Below are 10,418 nucleotides of genomic sequence, written 5' to 3' on the forward strand. Positions count from 1 at the left end.
CTCTCATGCACTTTGACATATGATGCAGCGGCAAACATGGCTGCTCGTGGTGATGCTACGACGCTAGCAAAAATGTCCTAAAAGAAACATTAAAGAAGAATATCATAATTATTTGCTTGTTCAACCACCCCAATTAAATATTTGAATCTAAATGTTATCTCAATGAATGGTACGTTTAAAATCTCGAGGTTATTTTACGGAGCGCACGCAGAAGCGTAAATGCAGCTAGCGAGTAGACTTACCGGGTAGTGGTTGAAGCGTGACCCGCAATTGTGTGAGTATGTTTTAACCCAAATGTGTTTACCAATTAGTGGCTAAAGTCGAATGATTTACAATTACATTCTAGGCCGATACAGTTTTAAATATTGATAGCTTCCCTTTTGTGTCTTTCCAGACACGCACTTGGTCAGTATAGCTCGTAATTCTATGCTTGAGGTTATAATACATGTATTGTTTTTACAGCGTGAAGACAAGAGAGAGAGACACGATGACGTCCATTATCAAACTGACAGCTTTATCAGGGGTTCAGGAGGAGTCCGCTCTCTGCTACCTTCTCCAGGTAGATGAATTCCGTTTCCTTTTGGATTGTGGCTGGGACGAGAACTTCTCAATGGACATCATCGATGCCATAAAGCGGTAATTGGACTACTTGTCTTATATTTAGAAGGAAGCTACAAAGACAAAAGATGGGGAAAGTGCAGGCGTTCAACTACTTGGGGAGAAACCGCTCAAAGTGATGGAGATTGTGAACGAGAGCACTGACGGGATGGACCCGGTGATGACATTTTCAGCTCTGATCTGTGACAAAAAATGCAGCAGATAGTAATTCTCAGGTGGTGTGTCGTGACTGTTAATTGGGTCACAACCCCTATAAGTGGGTCATTGACAGGTAGAAAAATCGGTTTGATAGGACGGTCGTGAAGCCAGCCATACTGTATGGTATTGATATGGTAGCGATAACAATGGAGGTGGCAAAAGTGAATAGACTGAGATTTTCCTTGGCAGTCACGAGGAGAGACAGAATCAGGAATGAGCTCAACAGACAAAAAGCGACAGTTGCCAGATTGAGACGTGCGTTGTGGCTATATTGCTAGAAAGATGCTGCATATGGAGTCGCGCGTAACCTGTGGGCTATCTATAATTGTTCTTGCAGGCATGTTCATCAGGTTGACGCCGTGCTTCTCTCCCACCCTGATCCTATACACCTTGGAGCTTTGCCGTATGCTGTGGGTAAATTGGGTTTGAATTGTACCATATATGCAACGATTCCGGTCTACAAGATGGGTCAAATGTTCATGTATGACCTCTATCAGGTGAGAAGGATTCACTGGCTCATTTACATACACCTGAGTTTTGCATAAAGTATTAATTCATTTTTCATCTCTTTTCCCTATTTAGTCGCGAAACAACAGCGAAGATTTCACTCTGTTTACCCTTGATGATGTGGACAGTGCTTTTGATAAGATTCAGCAGTTAAAGTATTCGCAGATAGTCAATCTGAAAGGTGAGTTAAATTGTGTTATTAATATTTGTTGGCCTAAAGGTTGGACTCGCTACAGTGGTTATAGTCACGACTGCTCAAATGTCATTTCAAAATGTTTTCCACCATAACGTGATTCCCCCCACTCGTTTCTTTTTGAATGGGGATTTTAGAATAAATAAATGCACAAGTGTGCACACCCTTTTGTAACTGATGTGGGTCTGTTTGGAATCAACCAGTTACATCCAAATTCGTGTTAAATAATGGGAGTCTGCTCACACTTGCCAGGGCCATTATTTATACTGCATGCAATGTTATCGTCATTTCTTCCTCTCTGATAGGAAAAGGACATGGTCTTTCAATTACACCACTTCCTGCCGGTCACATGATTGGTGGGACCATTTGGAAGATTGTGAAAGATGGGGAGGAGGAGGTTGTTTATGCTGTGGACTTCAACCACAAAAGAGAAATGTAAGAAGGGATAAATGTTGCATGTCGAGGCACAAAAGTGAACATCGCTTTGAATGCGAATGGTTAAACTGGTGGCCAGTCCAGGGTGTACCTTGCCTCTCGCCTCAGCTAAGATCTCTAGCTCGCCAGCAAGCCTAATGACAACAAGCACGATTAAAAAATGGACGGCGAGTTGGATAGTTATTCTCTTGCTGTACCGACTTTGGTTTATTTTCTATTTTTAGCCACCTGAATGGCTGCACTATGGAGAGCATCAGTCGACCATCCTTACTCATTACTGACTCCTTCAATGCTGCATATGTACAACCCCGCCGCAAACAAAGAGATGAACAGCTACTCAGTAAGTACTGTAATTGTTAAGGTAACATTTGTATTGTGACTGTTGTATTGCAAAAGGCTCCTTTTTCTGCATGCTTGATCTTGTCACGTGTTTCCCATGATTGAGCCAAGACAGATTAAAATAAAAAAAGATAAAAAATTTCAGGCACACCACCAAACAAAAATAGTATGAGATCTGGTTACACGAGTTGATTACAGTTATGTTGTACAGTCTAATGGAGAAAAAAGTTTCATTCAATACACTATTGTATACGTTGATAAATGATGGCTTACTGTATACTGAAAAAAAAAGTCAAAATTATAAGCAAGGTCTTAAACGTATTTTTCCTCATCTCTGTCCCTTTTATTACCTCCCTGCAAAGCCAACGTAATGGAGACACTCCGTGGGGATGGTAACGTGCTTATCGCCGTGGATACAGCTGGGCGGGTGTTGGAGCTGGCTCAGCTCCTGGACCAGATTTGGAGGACAAAAGATGCCGGCCTCGGAGCTTACCCACTTGCCCTACTTAACAATGTCAGCTACAATGTTGTGGAGTTTTCGAAGTCCCAGGTATCGGTCTTGCCTTCAGTTTTCTTGCTTGTCAGGTTCAATGCAACGACAGGATGTTAATGCACAATTGTATCTCAGGTGGAGTGGATGAGCGACAAGCTGATGAGGTGTTTCGAGGACAAGAGGAATAACCCTTTCCAGTTCCGTCATTTGACCCTCTGCCACAGTTTGGCCGACCTGGCTCGGGTTCCCAACCCTAAAGTGGTGCTGTGCAGCCAGCCGGACCTGGAGTCTGGCTTTTCTCGAGAACTCTTTATCAAGTGGTGTCAAGACAGCAAACACTCGGTCATCCTGACTTATCGTACCACCCCTGGAACACTGTCCCGCTACCTCATTGACCACCCGGAAGAAAAGATGCTGGATCTGGAGGTAAGAAGGAACATGATGAATATGTTCAGAGGAGATTTCCATTTGTCCCTGCGTAGTTTTTATTGCCGCTTTAAACTCAAGTGCATATAATCACGTGTGAGTTCACCTCTAAATCAAGTCCGATTTGCAATTAAAAATAATTCACACCAGAAAGGGCAAAAACAATGCTGCGGTGAAGGCATCATTGGGAATATTGCATGTTAAGAGACAACCAAAACAGGAAAAGGGGGTGGGGTCTCATGGCATTAAGTTTTTGGCATGCAGCTGTTGGCCACAGCGAATAGAGAATTTTGTTTGCATGAAGAGTTGAGTGCAGAGATAAAATGGGCTCTTGCAGCAAAAGTGGCGACTCTGAAATATTATTAAGACACAGTAACAATGCAAGTGAGCAAACCGGTGTCACCCAGTATTTGGTAGTCCTTGGTTTTGCCAGTATAAATATTGGTGATGAGCCAAAATTATGATAATTTTTTAAAGATAAAATTGATAAAACAACCACATGTGTTGCTCTGTTGTTTGTCCTGACAGGTGAGAAAAAGAGTGAAGCTTGAAGGAAAGGAGCTTGAAGAGTACCTTGAAAATGACAAATTAAAGAAAGAAGCGGCAAAGAAACTGGAACAGGCAAAGGAGTAAGTCAGGTTTATAGTGAAGCGATTCTATAATTGGGAAAATAAGACATTTTTCAAAAGGTGAAAGTAACAGAACTTTAAAATATGCACAGCAACAATAAGGTCCCGAATGAATTCATTTCTTTGAGATGAGCGACAATTTGGCTGCATCTCAGACATTGCATCATATGTCTGGCATGTTGAGTGTGTGCGATAGAGCCAATCGGAGCTAATCCAAATGCCGTTTTGAATGTTTCAATGTGTGTAGATTTGAAAATATTAACAATTAACACTTCAGCATGGACAAAGCTGACACTTGACGCCGGCACTCTTGTAGGGTGGATGTGGACTCCAGCGACGAGAGTGACTTGGACGAAGACCTGGATCAGCCGACGGTGGTAAAAACCAAACACCACGACTTGATGATGAAGGGCGAAGGAAACCGTAAAGGCAGTTTCTTCAAGCAAGCCAAGAAGTCCTACCCAATGTTCCCAACACACGAGGAAAGGATCAAATGGGACGAGTACGGAGAGATCATCAGGTATCCCGTTGATGAGATTGCCGCAACCTTTGGAAAATAGAAGTCGAGCTATTGTGTGTCAGTCGGTCGTCCTTTTTGATTGCAGGATTGAAGATTTTCTGGTTCCTGAGCTGCAAGCGACCGAGGAGGAAAAAAGCAAACTGGAATCCGGCTTGACCAATGGCGATGAGCCGATGGACCAGGACCTCTCTGTTGTTCCCACAAAATGCGTATCTAGTATTGAGAATCTTGAAATCAGGTGTGTGATCACCAACTTGAACTCGGCAGGTTAAAATCCAAGGAACATCATTATTGAAACATTATTCCGCCTCCCCCTTGTAGAGCCAGAATAACATACATAGACTACGAAGGTCGCTCCGACGGTGATTCCATCAAGAAGATCATCAACCAGATGAAGCCCAGGCAGCTGGTAATTGTACACGGGCCTCCCGAGGCCAGTCTGGACCTGGCTGAGTCCTGCAAGGCTTTCAGCAAGGATCTCAAGGTGTACACACCCAAACTGCAGGAGACCGTGGACGCCACCAGCGAGACGCACATCTACCAGGTCAGCTCGGTGTATCCTGTTCTCCAGCTAGCGATGGGCCTGATAGGTCAACTTATTGTTTCTTGGTCAATTAGAATTTTCTAATTAATCTCTCTCTGGTTACATTGCGGAATGACAGCTCGTTAACATATTTGGGTTGTAATGGGTTTAATAGTAGCAACCAGCAGAGGGCGCCACTACTTAAAGATATATTACAAAATACTATTTTAAAAAAAAGTGTTTATGACCCAACGATTGTTGTTTATTTGGTATTGTTTAATGACGGAACAAAATGAAATAAACAACAATTAACGCATCAATAGCATAAAAGAGGGAGTGAAGTTGTGTTTGAAACACTCTGGACTTGGGTGCTAATTAATGCAAGGATTACTGGTTTGATTGGGAAAATGTTTGTCATTATTTTCCAAAGGAAAAGCAAAGATTTGTAAATATCTTTAAATTTATCTTAAAATTATTTTTTACTTGCATAAGATAATCAATCTGCTTTCATGAAGGACAACAGAAATACAATACAATACAATACAATACATGCTGATTTATATAGCGCTTTCACAACAGCGGCAGCTGTAACAAAGCGCTTTACAAAACAGTTAACATAAAGTAAAATAATAAACACAACACATAACATAAAACACGGACAGTCGTGCAGTCCTAACCACTTTTCCGTCACACGCTTTGTCATAGAATGATTACTATTGAATACACACAAAATATTTCAGTGTGGGGGGGGTGCAACAGATTAATAACATTTCAAATTTTATTGGAGAAAACGATTTGGCATTCAAGCGTGTTTGAGTTACGATTGTGGTAACAGAAGAAATTAAACCTCTAAGTCAAGGCCCCAGTGTACCGACATTTTGGTTTGCGCTGAAGGTGCGGTTAAAAGACTTCCTGGTGAGCTCCCTGCAGTTCTGCAAGGCCAAAGACACCGAGTTGGCGTGGATTGACGGCGTGCTGGACATGCGTGTGGTAAAAGTCGACACGGGCGTGATGCTGGAGGAGGGCATCAAGGAGGAGCTCGACGACGCCGAGCTCCCCATGGACACCGCACCCGACCTCGGTATTGATAATAGTGCCGCAATGGTGGCGGCTCAGCGGGCCATGAAGAACCTATTTGGAGAGGACGAGAAGGAGCCGTCAGAGGAGAGTGATGTCATTCCCACGCTGGAACCACTGCCCTCACACGAGGTGAGTGAACTGATTTTTTAAAATTATTTTTTAAAACCAGGTTTCTGTAGTCACAAGACTCAATTTCAGTCTCAGTAGTCACCATAGTTTTATTTTAAACCTTATTTGGATATTTGTGTGATTTTATTAATAGCGAACTAATTACACCATGGCCATAGAAACAGAACTCTGCCATAAACTGAAGTATGTGTGTCGGTGTTGCATCATTAGGTTGTGCAACATTTTTTTTTTTTTTTTTTAGGATTCTGTTGAACAACAATTGAAAAGAGATGTTTGACTTCCACTGGTTAATTTCTCAGTGACTTTCCTATTCCTCTGCCATTACTTGATTTCAAGTCATGTCAGTGACCCGTTCCCCCTACCCCCTCTTTCATTAACAGAGCCCTTTGAATTATTTTTCCCGCGTCTGTCAATGTATCTTCTCCGGGGGCCGTCTCCTTGGCCCCTCAGGCTAGACTGACTTAATTTCACTTCATTTTGCTTTTCATGCAAATTAACCTCAACCCAAGGAGAAACTCCAAGCAACGGATGACTTTTTGATCTTGCTTGTTAAAAGGTCTCACATTAATGACTTGAAATTCCTTCCCAACAATGCTCTTTTGTGTGCTTAACAGGAGTGTGATATTTTCCCCTGTTCACACAAGCGCACTCACACACACAAACACACATTTCAATTATGAAAAGTCCCTTCGTGTGGGTCTCAAGTTATAGAGTGCAGTCACATCATTTAGTTACGCTGCAGTCAAAAATCTCAACAAGGGCTCTCCCTATGATGCATTACAGCCGACGAAAATCACAGCGATATTGTTAAATGAGTACCCCTGGGACAGCCTCAGTCAAAAAGGAACATTATGAAGGCAGATTATTTGATACAGTGCTGGTACAGGGGCGTCCGCTATGTCTTGTTGCTAAAAATTGTCGCCTTGACTTAAGACCGTTTTTATTCGTATTAACGTAATGCATTCACAAGGGCATAAAACCAATCCAGCCTGCCCTTGGAGTTAATGTCCAACTGCTGTACCGCGGCTCTGTGCTCCATCCAGGCGCCCGGACATCAGTCGGTGTTCATCAACGAGCCCCGCCTGTCCGACTTCAAACAGGTCCTTCTCAGGGAGGGCATCCAGGCTGAATTTGTGGGAGGAGTGTTGGTGTGCAACAACCTAGTGGCTGTCCGCAGAGTGAGTGATCATTTTTGTTACTCTCACCATTTTATTTGATTGATGAAAAAAGTGTTTATTAATGAAACGAAACATTAAGTCAACAAAAAGCACAATTTGCCAAAGTAGGGCAGAGAAGGAAAAAAATCAATAAAACCCACCACCACCACAAGTGAAACTGCACAAGTCAAATAAAAGGAGAAGCAGGAGCAAACCAGGACATCAACATGAAAATGTATAATTGACAAGAACTTAAAATAGATGCAACCCAGAACATGAACTCAAAGAGACTCTCGGAACAGTCGGCGTCAAGTGCAATGAAAGCGGAGAAAACTTGAAGCGTCTGATGCTTTGATGTCAAACCGGTGAACATCCCTTTAGTTTATGTGCCGCGTAAGACTGCATGTGTATCAAAGGTGAAATTGAGGTCTCGCGTTTTTCTGGTCTTTATCCAGACGGAGGCGGGACGCATCGGCCTGGAAGGCTGCTTGTGCGATGACTACTATAAGATCCGGGAGCTGCTGTATCAGCAGTATGCTGTCGTATAGCAGCAGCAGCCACCACCGAGGCCGTCCCTTACGAGGGAGAGGACCCTCCGCTGCACCCTTGGGTACCTCCAGCTGAGTCCCCAATACATCCATTGTACAGTTTCACTTTATTTTATATTCCAATCTTTATTGCTAGATGACATTGGGAGGATGCTGTTCTTTTGTTTTGTTTGTTTTATACTGACTGATCTCTGTATGTGACAAGAGATACCTCTCCACTTCATTTTGACAGTAAATGCAACCTTTTCCTAGTCTGAATTTCTGTATTTGTCTCAGATGCACAAACAGTAGTTTGTCTGTAAAAGCCACATCACAAGTATGGTACTTTATACAGTAGGGGTGTGCGAGCTTTTGAGCTCAAGGGCCACATTTAAAATGGACCAAGGGGCCCAATCATTTGGAGATGAGTTAAAAAAAAAAGAGGGTGCAGAGGTAAAATATGTCTATAATCGATTCAGCCAAATAAACAATACTTGATTAATTTGAGGGGACAAAAGTCATATAAAAAATAATCCTAATACAACCAGAAATTACACCTAGCAGCCCCTGTGCCCCAGTCGGCTTTGTTCATGTAGTAATGTTGATTTAAGTGATGATACATCAAAATCATATCAGCGCTTTTAATTAGCCGAAAGCTAAGATAGGGAGATGTAATTGCTTTGTTATGTTTGTTTTATCGGCAAGCCTCTCCCCAAAGGTAAAATAATGAGATCATTTATTGCAAGTGATTTTGCGGACCCCAAGATTGAGCTTAAGCTGAACCCCAGTTGAAGAAGCAACTGTCTTACACACAGGCAAGTTGGGCAAATCTTGGGAAAATGTCAACTTAGATGGCTTGTGTGAAAGCAGCGAGTGTTGCTTTTTTTTTTTTTTAATACAGAACTATCATCTCAAATGTCATCTTTTTGGTTTGACTGAGAGTATGAATGATTGTTTTTATGTGTGCCCTGCCGTTGGCTGGCAACCAGTAGAGAGGGTTTCCCCGCCTACTGCCCTAAGATGACTGGGATAAGCAGTTTGGATCATGAATAGATGGATGACAAACCCAAACCACATCCTCCACCTACAGATGGAGACATTTGCGTCTGTTTCTTGCAGACGGTGTCAAGCGTTCTCATGCGGCAGGTTCATGTGAAACATAGAGGCCGCATGACATTGTCACCCGAAGAGACAAGTGGGCTGGAAAAGACCCTGCGGCCGCTGTCGTGCCGCGAGCTCGGATTAGCCCTTCTCGTTTATCATTTTGGGATTGCTGCAGCCAAACAGATTTGAGCTCGCTTTCCTTATCTATTTTTGGACACGGCAGTGTATTAAAAAGATGGGTGATAAGAGAGCTTGTCGATGGCGAGAGGAAGGGGGAACGGTCACGTGGGTAGCCGGCAGCTGGGGTCACGCTTTGACTTGGTTGATTAGATTCACGGTACCGTGCACATTATTTGTAACCTCTCTCTTTTGACACACGGTCTTAGCAATGTGTCAACTTTGCATAATGGGGAAAGAAATGTTTAGGTGGTCATAAATTGTTGTTTGGTTGCTATCGGACACCATCAAATGTGTGACACCTCTTTCAGCCAATGAACCTCTATCTCTCTTGTTGGAGCAGAGACCTTAAATCAACAAACGCCTGATCAGGTGATGGAGCAGAGAACCTCAAAGGGAGGTCTTCAAAAGACCTTGCACAAAGCGATGGCAATATGGCCTCTAATAGGGTAGAAGCAAGTTGATGCGGCATGATGACAAGACTCTTAAATCAAATCATCGCCATCCGCTCCTCTTGATCACCGCCACTTCTCACGAACCTTGCACGTGCCCCGGGTGTGATGACAAGGGGGGGCGACACTCAAACGGGTAAACAAAAGTTGAGTCGGTTGAGGGAGGGAGGAAAGGAAAGGAGAGAGTGTGTGATGTGCGTGTGTGATCATGCACATGGTTGGAGGAGTTGGATTCGAGCACGGATGACTGACTGTCGTGCAAGCGTGTTTGGACAGTTGCATAACATACAGTTTTGCACTTTAGGGACATTAAAATTTAAATGCTCTGTTTTAATCCATGGCTCACACACAAGACGTCACGCAGAAACGCGCCGATTGTGCCTTTAAATTATTTGTTCACTTCTCGCTGCTGTGAAGAGCTGAGCAATACGAAGAGGCCAGATTAAGAAATAGGGAGGGGGTGGGGGGGGGGGCATGGCTAGATTGTAACCGAGCATGCCATCCCTTTTCCAATGCCGTCACTGCTTTTCATTTCGATAATTGACCAGCCACGCCAGAAATGTCCATCAGCTAATCCTCTTAGTTTTCATAATGCTGACTCTGTCACAGAAGTCCCCTGTTTTAATGTAACAAGCGGCTAAACCCGGTGAGCAGACTGCAGAAAGCCCCCCCCCACCCCTCTCTCTCTCGAGGGCTCACTCTGCCCCCTAGAGACCCTTTTTTGGAACGACACAACCTGTCAGAGCAATCACAGATAGTGTAGCTCCGTACTGGCTCGACCTTGGCCGCAAAACTGGGCTTGAATACAACCGAAAAAGTGTAGTCATCTCACCGGAGGATCTGCAGAGTGGGTAGCTCTTTCCTTTTGTGTGGAGGATAGATGGAATATAATCCCTTTTCTCCTCACTTAA

At 43.4% G+C, this 10,418-nt stretch overlaps 1 protein-coding gene across 2 annotated transcripts; it reads left to right on the forward strand.

Moving 5' to 3' along the window:
- Position 1: 1 nt before the first annotated feature.
- Positions 2-8,053, forward strand: cpsf2 (cleavage and polyadenylation specific factor 2). 2 transcript variants are annotated; one of them, XM_052053131.1, is made up of 15 exons: positions 2-274; positions 463-636; positions 1,154-1,313; positions 1,399-1,504; positions 1,822-1,951; positions 2,176-2,291; positions 2,653-2,840; positions 2,919-3,209; positions 3,738-3,838; positions 4,155-4,358; positions 4,444-4,596; positions 4,680-4,902; positions 5,776-6,090; positions 7,134-7,268; positions 7,703-8,053. In XM_052053131.1, exons 2-15 carry the CDS (start codon positions 488-490, stop codon positions 7,793-7,795), a joined length of 2,364 nt encoding a protein of 787 aa, XP_051909091.1. In that variant the 5' UTR covers positions 2-274; positions 463-487; the 3' UTR covers positions 7,796-8,053. The 2 variants fall into 2 exon arrangements, with proteins under 2 accessions (XP_051909091.1, XP_051909092.1); XM_052053132.1 differs by having other exon boundaries at positions 3-169.
- The last annotated feature ends 2,365 nt before the right edge of the window (positions 8,054-10,418 follow it).

This window comes from Hippocampus zosterae, chromosome 19 (genome assembly GCF_025434085.1).
Source record: "Hippocampus zosterae strain Florida chromosome 19, ASM2543408v3, whole genome shotgun sequence".
Lineage (NCBI taxonomy): Eukaryota > Metazoa > Chordata > Actinopteri > Syngnathiformes > Syngnathidae > Hippocampus > Hippocampus zosterae.

What these genes read in the sequence shown, in the direction of transcription:
- cpsf2 (XM_052053131.1), top strand. Translation starts at nt 488, where the DNA reads ATGACGTCCATTATCAAACTGACAGCTTTATCAGGGGTTCAGGAGGAG. An exon ending in GCAGATAGTCAATCTGAAAG is followed by an intron (nt 1,505 to 1,821) that starts GTGAGTTAAATT and finishes CCTCTCTGATAG; the next exon opens with GAAAAGGACATGGTCTTTCA. An exon ending in GAGTACGGAGAGATCATCAG is followed by an intron (nt 4,359 to 4,443) that starts GTATCCCGTTGA and finishes TTTTGATTGCAG; the next exon opens with GATTGAAGATTTTCTGGTTC.